This window comes from Mastigoproctus giganteus, chromosome 11, assembly GCF_048544385.1.
Source record: "Mastigoproctus giganteus isolate SK-2022 chromosome 11, ASM4854438v1, whole genome shotgun sequence".
Classification (NCBI taxonomy): Eukaryota; Metazoa; Arthropoda; class Arachnida; order Uropygi; family Thelyphonidae; genus Mastigoproctus; species Mastigoproctus giganteus.
The window spans coordinates 59167390-59181374 of NC_143585.1; the positions used below are offsets into that span (position 1 = coordinate 59167390).

General features: G+C 38.8%; 1 protein-coding gene across 1 annotated transcript in view; it reads right to left on the reverse strand.

Annotated features, from left to right (window-relative positions):
* mRpL22 (mitochondrial ribosomal protein L22) overlaps window positions 1–13985 on the reverse strand; it is a 114048-nt gene that overhangs the window by 67196 nt on the left and 32867 nt on the right. Inside the window, exon 2 of the mRNA XM_090384680.1 lies at window positions 7522–7742. Coding sequence (XP_090240806.1) covers window positions 7522–7742 — 221 coding nt within the window. The remainder of the gene's footprint in view (window positions 1–7521; window positions 7743–13985) is intronic.

Below are 13985 nucleotides of genomic sequence, written 5' to 3' on the forward strand. Positions count from 1 at the left end.
CTCCACATTGCTGTTCACAACTTCAAATTTTGCGTTTGAGAAGCCAGACTTTACAAAACAGTTCACGACAGTAATTGCGTTTACTGAAGAGGAAATCCACTGAATCGCATCTGGGATGCTGATTTTCTTTGCAAGGTCACTCGCACATGTTACATAGTTCATGTTTGCAATGAGATGTCTTAAAACACGTTTTCTGTAGTGAAGTTTAAAATTTTTTATTATCCCTTGATCCAAGGGCTGACACTCTGCAGATGTGTTTGGTGGCAGAAAAATGATTTGAATGTTGGACAAATCAATGTGCGGGTGAGATGCAGCATTATCCATGAAAAGAATAATTTTTCTGTTTTGACGAATCATGTTTTGGTTAAAGTGACTTATCCATTCGCTCATGATACCTCGTGTCATCCACGCTTTTTTATTAGACTTCCAATCAACATTCAAGATTCAACTTTATGCCCTTGAAACAACAAGGATTTTGTGGTTTTCCTATAACAAGAGGTTGTTCAAAGTCTCCCAACATATTTGAACACAATAGTACAGTCAAGTGTTCCTTAGAAATTTTTCCGCCCTGGCACTTTTCATTTTTTAGACTCATTGTTTTTTCAGGAAGAACTTTAAAAAACAACCCTGTTTCGTCACAGTTGTAAATATCCTTAGCTTCAAAATCACGACATAAATCTTCCAATTTGACGGTCCACTCTGTTACAACCCCAGTATCAACAGATCCACCTTCACCACTTACGGTTTTCCAAGAAATTTTATGCCGAGTTTTGAACTTGTCTAGCCATCCCACAGAAGCTTTGAACTCATTTACTCCCATAGATCTCGCAACCTCCAAAGCCTTTTCCCTAATAATAGGCCCATTAATGGGAATTTTTTTAGCACGTTCGCGACAAAACAACTCGTATACGTAACATTGTCAATTTGAAGTCCAACAGTTTTCGGGAATGATTTTTGAACCTGATCATTTCCGTGTTGCCAAAATTGTTTGAGCAGTTCATTTTTTTTCTTTAGGATGTCGCTTACCTGCATCTTCCCGATTTTGAATTTTGCAGAGAGAGTGGGAACACTATTTTTTTGCCAATCATACGCATTAATGAGTTCGACTTTATCTTTTAAAGTTAAATGTTTACGAGAAGACATTGTGCACTTCATGCGACACTGAACAAAACTGAAACTGAAAAGACGAAAGGCCGACCATATTCCCCCCCCCCTTGCACACACCGAATTCATCAGAAGTTTTACACGTGCCTTAAAATTCTTGAAAAAGGGTTTAAGAACCGCGACGTAAACCTTGATAAAATTCAGAGAATCGGAAATAGAAAATAAACACACGATTGAGGCAATACGTGGAAGAAAAGTTCCTAGAAAACGGGCCGTAAGCTCGCCCGCTGTCCATTATGGGGAGATCAAATTAAGTGCTAATCTAAACGAAACAGTGCAGATTGCCTGTCCGCATCCGTTACAGAGAAAGTCCGCTAGACAGAAGCTGCAAATACGTTAAAACCAATAGAGGTGAGTTGGGGAATTTGAAAATGTCCGTTGTAGAGAGATGTCCGTTAACGAGAGGTGTCCGTTAGGAGAAGTTTCACTGTATTTTTGTGAATTGGTCTGCTGCCTTTAGTATTTAGCTCGGTTCCACTGCTAGGTTTATGGATGTTTGCTAGATTTGCTTTCCTTCTAATACTCCTTGATAATTATAAATAGTCCATTCAACTTTGGAAAAAACAGAAAGTCAACAGTAATTACTTACATATTATCACTATTTGCTAACGCCAAGAGAGCACTGAGTGTAATTGCAATTGGAGTGAAATTCAAGCTCCAAGTTTAATATTGACAAATTTAAAGTACTGCATTTTAAAGTACTACACTCAGGGTGGTAGAGAATGAAAAGGACCCAGGGGTAATTGTGCAGTTAGATATGAAGTTTTCTGAGTAGTGCAGATGGTCTGCAAGAGTAGCTCATGGTGTCTTATAAATGACATATAGGAATTTTTAAGGAGATGATTATCCCCTTGTATAAGGCAATGGTCAGGCTACACCTTGAATACTGTATACAGGAAGCTGATGGAACGAGTACAGAGAAGGGCAACAAGATTAGTGAACAGAACAAAGGGTTGCTATTATGAAGAAAGGCTTAAGTTTTGCAAATTACAGTGTCTGGAGACTAGGCACCTGCGAGGTGATCTGATTGAGGTGTATAAAGCCTTGAATGGTTTGAGCATGCTCAATGCTGATGGGATTCTTCCTCTTCCTCAGACTGGCGCCTCCGTAGCCAGGTGGGAAGGAGCAGCAGTGCGTACCACACGCTTCTTGATTAGACCGGGGTTCGAGCCCGTCACCACCAAATACGGAGGATGTGGAAAGCATATTCCATAGCAATATGGCCTTAGTTGCTAATGCTCCTAAAAACCAAACAACAACAACAACTTGCTCAGAATAATCGCCTGAGAGGGCATAAATTCAAATTGAGGAAAGACGGTTGTAGGATAGATGTGCGGAAGTTTGCCTTTAGCCAGCGGGTGGTTGATTGCTGGAACAAACTTCCATCTGTCATTGTAGAAGTTGATAGCTTAAATAGAATCAAGGCAGAACTTGACAAACATTTGGAGCGAGGAGATGGGTGAAATAAGGGTTGTTTTTTTTGTTTTTTTTTTTTTTGGCTGATGCTGATGCATCTAGATTTTGTGTACCTTCTGGATGCTTCGAAGTCACAATTTTATGGTCTCAAACAAGCACAAGTTCAATAGCACAAAACCTAACTCAGGGATCTCCCAACAAAATACAGTGGACCCCCGCTTAGATATAAAGCACAAATTTAACTTTGTGCTTTATATCGATTAAGGTGGGAAGCCGTGGAATCCCGAAAGAGTCGGCAAGCTGCCTTACCAATTAACAAAGTTAAATGATATGTGAAAATTGGAAGAATATTTTCTAGTTAGCAAAATAAAAATAAATTTACACTTACGTACATAGCTTAATTAATACATACTAACTAATTGATATTTCTGTTCAATGATTTTTTTTTTTTTCATTTTTTAAAATTTAAAACAGTAAAAATAATAAGCAATTAATAACAAAAAACACAGCATGCACAAGTGAAATACAGAGTAATGAGTTTCTGAAAATTTTTTATGTTTTTTATATGAATGAATATTTCACGAAAGGGGAAACACATTTCACCATAATAACATGAAAATCCACTGAATTCCAGCTATCGGTACTAACTTCTCACCTCCTGGAATGCCACTTCCAGATCACAGGAAACATACTATACTTTCTTTCCTCTCTTCTGCATGACAGAGTTATAAAGCTTCATACAGGAGATTGCACCCTTACAAGATCCGTCACTGCAGGAGTCCCACAAGGAGGGGTCCTTTCGGGCCTTCTGTTTTCATCTATTATCTCCCCACTGGTTGCACATTAGCATTAGTAGAGGCATTTGATGCAAGAAAGCAAGCTTATGCAGCATCAGCCAAAAAATAATAATAAATAAAAATAAAAATAAATAAAAAAAATAATAATAAATAAATAAATAAAAAATAACCACTTCCACTTATCCCCTCTGTTCGTTCGAAATACCTGTCCAGCTGAGCCTTAAACTTATTTAGGCTATCAACTTCCACGACAAGGGATGGAAGTTTATTCCACCAACCAACCACCCGCTGGCTAAAGGCAAATTTCCGCACATCTATCCTACATCTGTCTTTTCTCAATTTCAATTTATGCCCTCTCAGGTGATTATTCTGAGCAAGAGGAGGAATCCCATCAGCATTGAGCATGCTCAAACCATTCAAGGCTTTATACACCTCTATCACATCACCTCGCCGGTGCCTAGTCTCCAAACACTGTAATTTGCAAAACTTAAGCCTTTCTTCGTAAGAGCACCCCTTTGTTCCATTCACTAATCTTGTTGCCCTTCTCTGTACTCGTTCCAGCATCTCTACATCCTTCTTGAAATGAGGCCTCCAGACCTGTATACAGTACTCTAGGTGTGGTCTGACCATTGCCTTATACAAGGGAATAATCACCTCCTTATCCCTGCTAGAAAAATTCCTATTTATCATCGACAATACATCATGAGCTACTTTTGCAGCCCGTCTGCACTGCTCAGAAAACTTCATATCTGCCTGCACAACCACCCCCAGGTCCCTTTCATTCTCTACCACTGTCAGTGTAGCACCACAGAGTTGATACGTTGCTCTGGGGTTGCTGTTTCCCATATGTAGTACTTTACATTTGTAAATGTTAAACTTCATTTGCCACCTCGAAGCCCATCTGCTCAACCTTTGCAGATCCTGTTGCAGTAGCATAGTGTCAGTAGTGTCCTTGACAACCCTGCCAACCTTCGTATTGTCGGCAAACTTGGACAGTAAACTTGATATACCATCATCAATATCATTTATAAATACAGAAAACAATAATGGACCCAATACTGAACCCTGAGGGACTCCACTAATAACATTAGTCCACGATGAGTAGTGTCCATTGATTACTACTCTCTGTCTTCTCCCCCTCAACCACCCCTTTATCCACAGCAGCAATTTGCCTCCAATGCCACACTGCTCCAATTTGTGCAGCAGTCTTCCATGTGCAACAGTATCAAAAGCCTTTCTAGGATCCAAGTATATAATATCAAAGTTATTCCCTGCATCCAGTTCTTTTGTGACTGCATCATAGTATCCAATCAAATTGGTCAGGCAAGACTTCCCCTTAACAAAACCATGCTGTGTCTGAGCTATGACTGAAGTCTTGTCTAGATGATCCTGCAGTGCTTCTTTAACCAGTGCCTCCATTAATTTTCCAGGAACAGAAGTTAAACTAACAGGTCTATAATTATTTGTGTCGCCCTTTGATCCTCCTTTGTGAATTGGGGGTTACATTTGCACATCTCCAGTCCATGGGTACTTCCCCTGAGTCCAAGGAAGCTCTCAAAATTATGGCTAAGGGTTTGCTTACTTCCTTTAATATAACTGGATAGATCCCATCCACCCCAGGTGCCTTTGTTGTATTAATCTTCAACTATCAGACTAAGAACCAGTACAAATAGGGGAGATTATGTTCCAAAAGTTAACAAAAGTACAGCATTTTTTTATAACTATCGGAAACTTAATATCTATTAAATATACTAATAACTGAACAAAGTCTTACAAACTGTGATACATACCTGTCAGATAACATTTGTTCATTTAATTATCTTCCTCTTCATCGCTACTAAGCACAATCGAATGAGAATGTTTTTCTCTGTTGCAGAATATCTTCACCTTCTGAACTATTGCAGCATATTTTCTGCCAAAAAAAAAAAAATCAGTAATCTAGTTTTGTTTTCTTTTGCTTGATAGATCTTTGTAAATTTAATGGTAAGGAGATAAGCATTTTTGAAGCTCCCTTTTGAACTTTGTGCTCCTTTCAGTCAAAGGATCTGCATTCAAAAAATATGATTCTACTTTCGCAGGTAAGTTTATGCCTTCCCATATGCTGTTTAGTATAAAATTTGAAAATTCAGAATTGTCATCTGTGTTATCATCCTCTGAATTCATTTCCACCAAATCTGCTTCTCTTCGCCAGCCTCTTTTTCTACCAGTAATTCTTGAATGTCTTCAGTAGTCATATCATCAAAACCTTCCCCTCCTACTAACTTAGCAAGTTCCACTATCACACTGATTCCATTTTCTGCCGGTTGAACCATATTTCCTGACTCTGGCCATACATTTTTCTAACACGCATTTAATGTTGATGGTTTTACTTCTTTGAGTGATAAAGGTATGATTCCGATATAGTCCAATTTGAAAAATGTTTCCATCCCTCCATCATTTCACTATGTTCAGAATCAGTTTCTTCCAAAATCCATTGTAACAATTTTCTGATGTAATGAGTTTTAAAGGTAGATATAATATCTGGATCTAATGGCTTAATTAAAGAAGTTGTATTAGCTGGTAAGAACATTCCTTCAACATTTGGATGATTTAAATATTTAGGTTGGCCTGGCACGTTATTCAATAGAACACTTTTTTCAAAGTAATCAAACTTTTAAAACTAGATTTTTCCACTTTAAATAGTTTTCCACAACTGGCACAAAACAATTCAGAAACCAATCTTTAAATAAATCTACAGTAACCCAAGCTTTTTATTTGCTTTCAAATATATGTTGCACAAGGAAGACTACTCCAATACTATAGAAGCTTACAATACTGTTTCACATGGAACACTACTCCAATACTACAGAAGACTTCCAATATTGTTGCACACGGAAGACTACTGTACAAATTGGAGCAGTATGGCATTAAGGGCAAGTTGCTGCTATGGATAAAGGGACAGTTGAGTGCGAGAAGACAGAGAGTGGTAATCAATGAACACTGCTCTTCGTGGACTGATGTTATTAGTGGAGTCCCCCAGGGTTTCGTGTATCACCCCTTGTTGTTTTCTGTATTTATCAATGATATTGATGAGGGTATATCAGGGTAATATCCAAATTTGCAGACAATATGAAGGTTGGCAGGGTTGTTAATGACAGTACAGTACACTACTGCAACAGATCTATAAAAGCTGAGCAGATAGACTGAGAGGTGGAAACTGAAGTTTAACATTGACAAATGTAAAGTACTGCATATGGGTAGCAGTAACCCAAGAGTACCCCCCCCCCAAGTTTCATTCTCCATTACACTCAGGGTAGCAGAGAATGAAAAGGACATGGGGTAATTGTACTGCCAGGTATGAAGTTTTCTGAGCAGTGCAGACAGGCAGCAAGAATAGTCATGGCTTCTTGTCAATGATATACCAGAATTTTGCTAGCAGGGATAAGGAGGTGATGTCCCCTTGTATAAGGCAACGATCGGGCCACACCTTGAGTACTCCATACAGGTCTGAAGGCGTCATTTTAGGAAGGATGTAGAGCTCCTGGTACAAGTACAGAGAAGAGCAACGAGATTGGTGAGTGGAACAAAGGGTTGGTGTTACCAAGAAAGGCTTAAGTTCTGTAAATTGCAGAATCTGGAGACTAAGCACCTGCCAGGTGATCTAATTGAAATGTATATGGTCTTGAATGGTTTGAGCCAGCTCAATGCTGACAGGATTCTTCCTCTTGTTCAGATTACTCACCTGAGGGGACAAATTCAAATTGAGGAAAGACAATTGTAGAATAGATGTGCAGAAAATTGCCTTTAGCCAGATGGTGGTTGATAGTCGGAACAAACTTCCATCTAGTGGAGGACGATAACTTAAATAAGTTCAAGGCAGAGCTAGACAAGCATTTGCAGTGAATGGATGGGTGAAATGGGAGGGTTTTTTTTTTTTTGGCTGATGTTATATAAGCTTGCTTTCTTGCATTATATGCTTCTACTAATGCTAATGCAAAATATTAAGAAGAAATTACAAGTTGCATACAACTGCTATAATTCTTAAATAAAATAGTTAATTAAAGTCACAGCCAGAAATATGATTATTTAAGAACATTATGCCTATTTAGTTCAATAAGTAATACTTAAAACAATAGAACTATAACTAAATAATAACATTACATACAGCAGGCCTTCTTGGTTCATCAGGTAGTTGTGGAGGAAATATTTCTGTATTTTTGGCTGGCCATTTCCTAGGATAGCTGTGTCCTTCAAAACAACGTTGAAATGTACTAGTAGAGATGCTCCGTGTGCCCAAAACACGTGTTGTATTATTTACGAAAGTGCTACGCAGACAGACGTTACGTGTTACTTGAGAAAAATAATCAAAAAGGCTTGATGCAATTGCTAAAAAAAAAAAAAAAAAAAAAAACATTATGAAACAGTGACCTTAAATGACCACTACATATTGCATGCAAATTATAAACACATTACAGGTAACCATTATCAAACAAAGAAACTTAAGCAGCTGCCTCAAACGTTTTTTGTAAGAATGGCCTATATAATTGGCTGATGCTGTATAAGCTAGCTTCCTTGCATGATTTGCCAGTACTAACACCACTCCACTAGAATTGGCAAATGATACATTGAAACAAGCATATACAGATCAGCCAAAAAAAAAAAAAAACACTTCTAACATCACCTGTCCATCTCCTCTAATAAAACTGGACAACATTATTTTTACCTCCACTAATATATCAACTGTTCACAGTCAATTTTTTGTATAGATTTCAAAGGTAATTCTTAAATTTATTTATTTATCAGATGGCAATTCTTACATCTCACAACAACCACTACATCAATATCTCAAACCACACGAGTCTACTCAATTCTGTTTAAGTTCACAATTAGTCATATTTATAGTATTAAAAGAATTATTAAAAAATTAACTGTATAACATAGCAAAACATAAAATCAAAAGTGCACCCAGTTGATATAGATGAACAGTGCACTGTTGAGTCAGTTTGGTGTGACATATGCACTGCGAAAGCAAAAATAAGAGTAGGAGTGTTTTATAGGCCTAATGACTCGAATGAGTACAATGAACAATTGTACAGAGAAATAGAGTGGGCCAGTAAATCAGAATGTCTTATAATGGGGGATTTTAACTTCCCAGATATTGACTGGAACTTGTGGGTTGGTCACTCACACACTAGTCAGACTTTTGTGGATTTATTGGATGATTGTTTTCTGCAGCAGCATGTTCGAGAGGCAACCAGAGAGGTTTGTTTGGTTTTATTGGCGCATTAGCTGCTAAGGCTATAATGCGCAGGCAACCAGAGAGAGTAATACTCTTGATCTGGTTATCAGCAGTGATCATTCGTGTATTAAGAATTTGCAGATAAAGGAACTACTAGGTGGCAGTGATCACAGTGTACTGATGTGGGATTTACTTAAAGATTTAATTACCATCAGTGGTAAAGGAAAGCGTTTTTGCTTCTGTAAAGGTGAGTACAGTGGTCCAAAAAGTTTTTAAATTCTGTTCAGTGGGATCAACTGACGATGTTACGAACAGTAAATTCTAAGTGGGAAGCATTCAAGGAATTAATCGTGGATGCTACTAAAAGTTTCATACTTATTAAGACATATTGTTCAAGGTTTAGGCCTGAATGGTTATCTAATGAACTAATGAGACTCGTAACAGAGAAGAAAAATGCATGGGATGCATATATTTTATCAAGCGACTCAGAAGCCTATGGCAGATATAAGCTAGTCTGTAATCAGGTCACAAAGGAGGTTAGGCAGGCGAAGGCAGATTATGAGAAATCCTTGGCAAAAGATGCTAAGAAAAACAGCAAGGATTTCTTTTCTTATATAAACTCTAAAAGAAAGGGGATGAATCTGTTTGGTCCACTTGACATCAATGGTTTGACTGTTGATGATCCTGCTCAGATAGCAAACAAACTGAATGAGTATTTTGCATCTACATTCACACATCAGGAATTATTAAGGTTTGAAAATGGCAGAAGGTTATCAAATTGTAGCAGGATACTTAATGATTTTGTAATAACTGAGAGCAAAGTGGAAGAGAAACTGTTGAAGTTAAACATAAGAAAAGCACCCGGGGGTGGATGGGATCTATCCAGTTATATTAAAGGAGCGGCAAAGGAACTACGCAAACCCTTAACCATAATTATGACAGGATCCTTGGACTCAGGGGAGGTTCCCACGGACTGGAGATGTGCAAATATATCGCCAATTCACAAAGGGGGATCGAAGGAGTGACACGAGTAATTACAGACCAGTTAGTTTAACTTCTGTTCCGGGTAAAATAAGGGAGTCACTGGTTAAAGATGCATTGCAGGATCATCTAGACAAGACTGCAGCAATAATTCAGACACAGCATGGGTTTGTTAAGGGAAAGTCTTGTCTGACAAATTTGATAGGATATTATGATGTGGTTACAAAGGAACTGAATGCAAAAAATAATTTTGATATCATATATTTGGATTTCAGGAAAGCTTTTGACACTGTTGCGCATGAAAGACTATTGTACAAATTGGAGCAGAATGGTATTAAGGGTAAGTGGCTACAATGGATAAAAGGATGGTTAAGTGGGAGAAGACAGAGGGTGGTAATCAATGGGTGCTGCTCTTCGTGGACTAATGTTATTAGTGGAGTCCCACAGGGTTCAGTGTTGGGTCCACTGTTGTTTTGTATATTTATCAATGATATTGATGAAGGTATATCAGGCTTAATGTCGAAGTTTGCAGATGATACAAAGGTTGGCAGGGTTGTTAATGACAGTAATGGCAGTGTGCTACTGCAACAGGATCTAGATAATTTGGGCAGATGGGCTAAGAAGTGGCAACTGAAGTTTAACCTTGACAAATGCAAAGTACTGCATATGGGTAGAAGTAACCCCAGAGAAACGTACCAACTGCGTGGTACTACACTTAAGGTGGTAGAAAATGAAAAAGACCTGGGAGTAATTGTGCAGGCAGATATGAAGTTTTCTGAGCAATTCAGACAGGCTGCCAGGGCAGGTCATGGGGTTTTGTCAATGATATATAGGAATTTTGCTAGCAGGGAAAAGGAGGTGATTATCCCTCTGTATAAAGCAATGGTCAGGCCACGTCTTGAGTACTGCGTACAGGTCAGGAGGCCTCATTTTAGGAAGGATGTAGATTTACTTGAGCGTGTACAGAGAAGGGCAACAAGATTGGTGAGGGGAATGAAGGGATCCTCTTACGAAGAGGGGCTTAAGTTCTGCAAATTGCAGTGGCTGGAGACTAGGCACCTGCGCGGTGATCTGATTGAGGTGTATAAGGCCTTGAATGGGTTCAGCACACTGAATTCTGATGGGATCCTTCCACTTGTTCAGATTACGAACCTAAGGGCGCATAAATTCCAATTAAGAAAGCACTGATGCTAGAATAGATGTGCAGAAATTTACCTTTATCCAGGGGGCGGTTAATTGCTGGAACAAACTTCCATCTGTCGTTGTGGAAGTTGATAGGTTGAATAAATTTAAGGAGGAACTGGACAGGCATTTGGAGGGAATGGTGTGATTTTTTTTTTTTTTTTTTTGGCTGATGTTGCATGAGCTCATACACTTGCTTTCTTCCATCACATGACACTACTACTACTACTACATTTGTACAAAATTTATATATAATATATATGGACTACTATAGTTCTTTGTCCAAGTTATTAATATAATCAATTGACATAGGCGTTAATTCCAGGAAGTCTCTCGGATCCCCTTGGTAAGCCTAAAGGGGCAGTCTTGTATGATGTGTTCGACGGTCTGCCTTCTGTCACCGCAATCACATCCCGGGGAATCAATCCATTTCCACTTATACAATGCATCAGCACATCTTCCATGTTTAGTCCTAATTCGATTCACTTTTGACCACATTCTTCTAGGTAGATCAAATCCATTTTCTTGGTTATGCATGTTAAGGCTGCTGTATCTAGTGATTGGTAGGAGTTCCATTCCCATTTCCATTCAGTAATCAGATCAAAATTTGCACTTATCAATTTCAATGCTGTTCTGACTGAAGGTTTCCTAGAAGGTAGTCTTTCCATTATGGTATCAGCAAAATCATTGTGGATTGGTAAACTTGGGATCTCCATTATCCTTTTATATTCTCAGAGAAGAGCTGCAGATCTTCACAGATGTGGAGGAGGTATGTGGCTTAGAATTGGTAGCCCAAAAGTCGGGGTCGATCTTATTGTCCCAGTAATCAACCGCATAGTATAGTTTAATTGAGTGTCGATTGATTTGACATGTGAACTGTTTATCCAAACATGGGCTGCAGTATTCTGCAGCAGAGAACACTAAGCCTATTGGGGTACTGCGGAGTGTCTCTGCCCAGGATCCCCATGTCGAACCACAATTTCTGAAGAATGTTATTCCGAGTTCTTATCTTTGCTGCAGTTTTTCCAAATGCTGTTTACATGAAACAGTTCTATCCAGAGTAACACCCAATTATTTAGGGTGTTACTCTGAATAGAACATTATTCTGGATAGATAAAATTCTTAAAATTTCACATTGTCACAATATCCACATATATAGGTTTTTGTGTTTACCCATAATAAATATCTTACTGCAACTTAGCGAAGTAGATATGACACTATCATTTTGTATCACCTACAAATAATAATGTCTGTATATGCTCATAGGTGACAGTAGTGTTGGTGGGGATTAAAATGTTCAACCTTGTCTATCTGTCTGCTTCGAACCTCCCTCATTTTCAATAATGAGACCAGCAGGATTACTTAACAAGTACAGGTCACTGTTGAAAAAAAGCTGTGAATTAGGGTTGAATTTGAAAGTGTCTGCAATTCTGCCCAGACACGATAGGAGGGAGTATATGATGAGAGCCTTGTCGATCAATTCGGCCCTGGAAAGATTGTGCAAGGCTCAAGGGGTAGAATTTTTTTCAGCCTGGACTGTACATGTTAACAGCAGAGACTGCTTCTACAGGGATGGGATATACTTAAATAGAAAGGGTGAAAGAATATATGCTGATGCTATCGAGGCAGCATTAGGTGGGTCGGAAAACTGCCAGCTTGGGGGGAGACAAAGACTAATAGATTAACAGTAGCCACTGGCAGAGGTGAAAGAGATTCTTGCGCTGCTTCTATTGGAATGAGCAAAAGCCTGGAAAACAAGATGCAGGATGTTTCGGAGACTGCTGGAAGTCATTGCGATACAAGTAAACACATGGGTTGTGTTAGGGTAGCTAAGAATAGAAACAGGTGCATGTATACTTGCGTGAACACCAATGCTAGGAGTTTAGTAAATAAATTTGATGAATTTGAGGTATTGCTCAAAACATCAAAGGCAGATATTGTTGGGATCTCAGAGACATGGTGTCACACAGATCTAAGGAATGCAGAACTGGAATTTGGGGAGTACAATGTCTGCAGAAAGGATAGACAGGATAGGATGGGAGGAGGGGTTATGCTATTAGTTAAGAAACACATAAAATCCAAGGAAGTGAAGCCAGTCGACATCGCTCGACAGTTTGCAGTGTCGAGTCAGTTTGGTGTGACACAAGCATTGGTAGGCCTAATGACTCTGATGAGTATAATAAGAAACTGTACAGGGAAATAGAGTGGGCCAGTAAATCAGAGAGTCTTATAATGGGGGATTTTAATTTCCCAGATATTGACTGGAATTTGTGGCCTCATACACTAGCAAGGCTTTTGTGGATTTATTGGATGATTGTTTTCTACATCAGCATGTTTGGGAGGCAACTAGAGGGAGTAATACTCTTGATTTGATTATCAGTAGTGATTCTTCATGCATACTGCCTCTTGCTCAGAATAATCACCTGAGAGGGCATAAATTCAAATTGAGGAAAGACAGATGTAGGATAGATGTGCGGAAATTTTCCTTTAGCCAGCAGGTAGTTTATTGGTGGAACAGACTTCCATCTTTTAATAGCCTAAATAAATTTAAGGCTCAGCTGGACAGGTATTTCGAATGAACGGAGGGGTGAAATGGGAGCATTTTTTTTTTTTTTTTTTTTTGTGGCTGATGCTACATAAGCTTGCTTTCTTGCATTGCATGCCTCTACTAATGCTAATGCTAATGTTAATTAAGAATCTGCAAATAAATGAACCACTAGGTGGAAGTGATCACAGTGTGCTGAAGTGGGATTTACTCAAAGAGGTAACTAACATTAGGGGTAAAGGGAAGGGTTATTGCTTTCGTAAAGGCGACTACGATGGACTGAGACAGTACTTAAATTCTATACAGTGCGACCAACTGATGATGTTACCAACAGCAAATTCAAAATGGGAAGCATTCAAAGAACTTATCTTGGAAGCTACTAGGCTTTACATACCAACTTCCGCACATCTATCCTACAGCTGTCTTTCCCCGATTTGAATTTATATCCTCTCAGGTCATTATTCTGAGCAAGAGGAAGAATCCCATCAGCATTGAGCATGTACAAACCATTCAAGGCTTTATACACCTCAATCAGATCACCTCGCAGATGCCTAGTCGCCAGACACTCCAATCTGCAAAACTTAAACCTTTCTTCGTAAGAGCAACCCTTCGTTCCATTCACTAATCTTGTTGATCTTCTCTGTACTCGTTCCACCAGCTCTACATCCTTCTTAAAATAAGG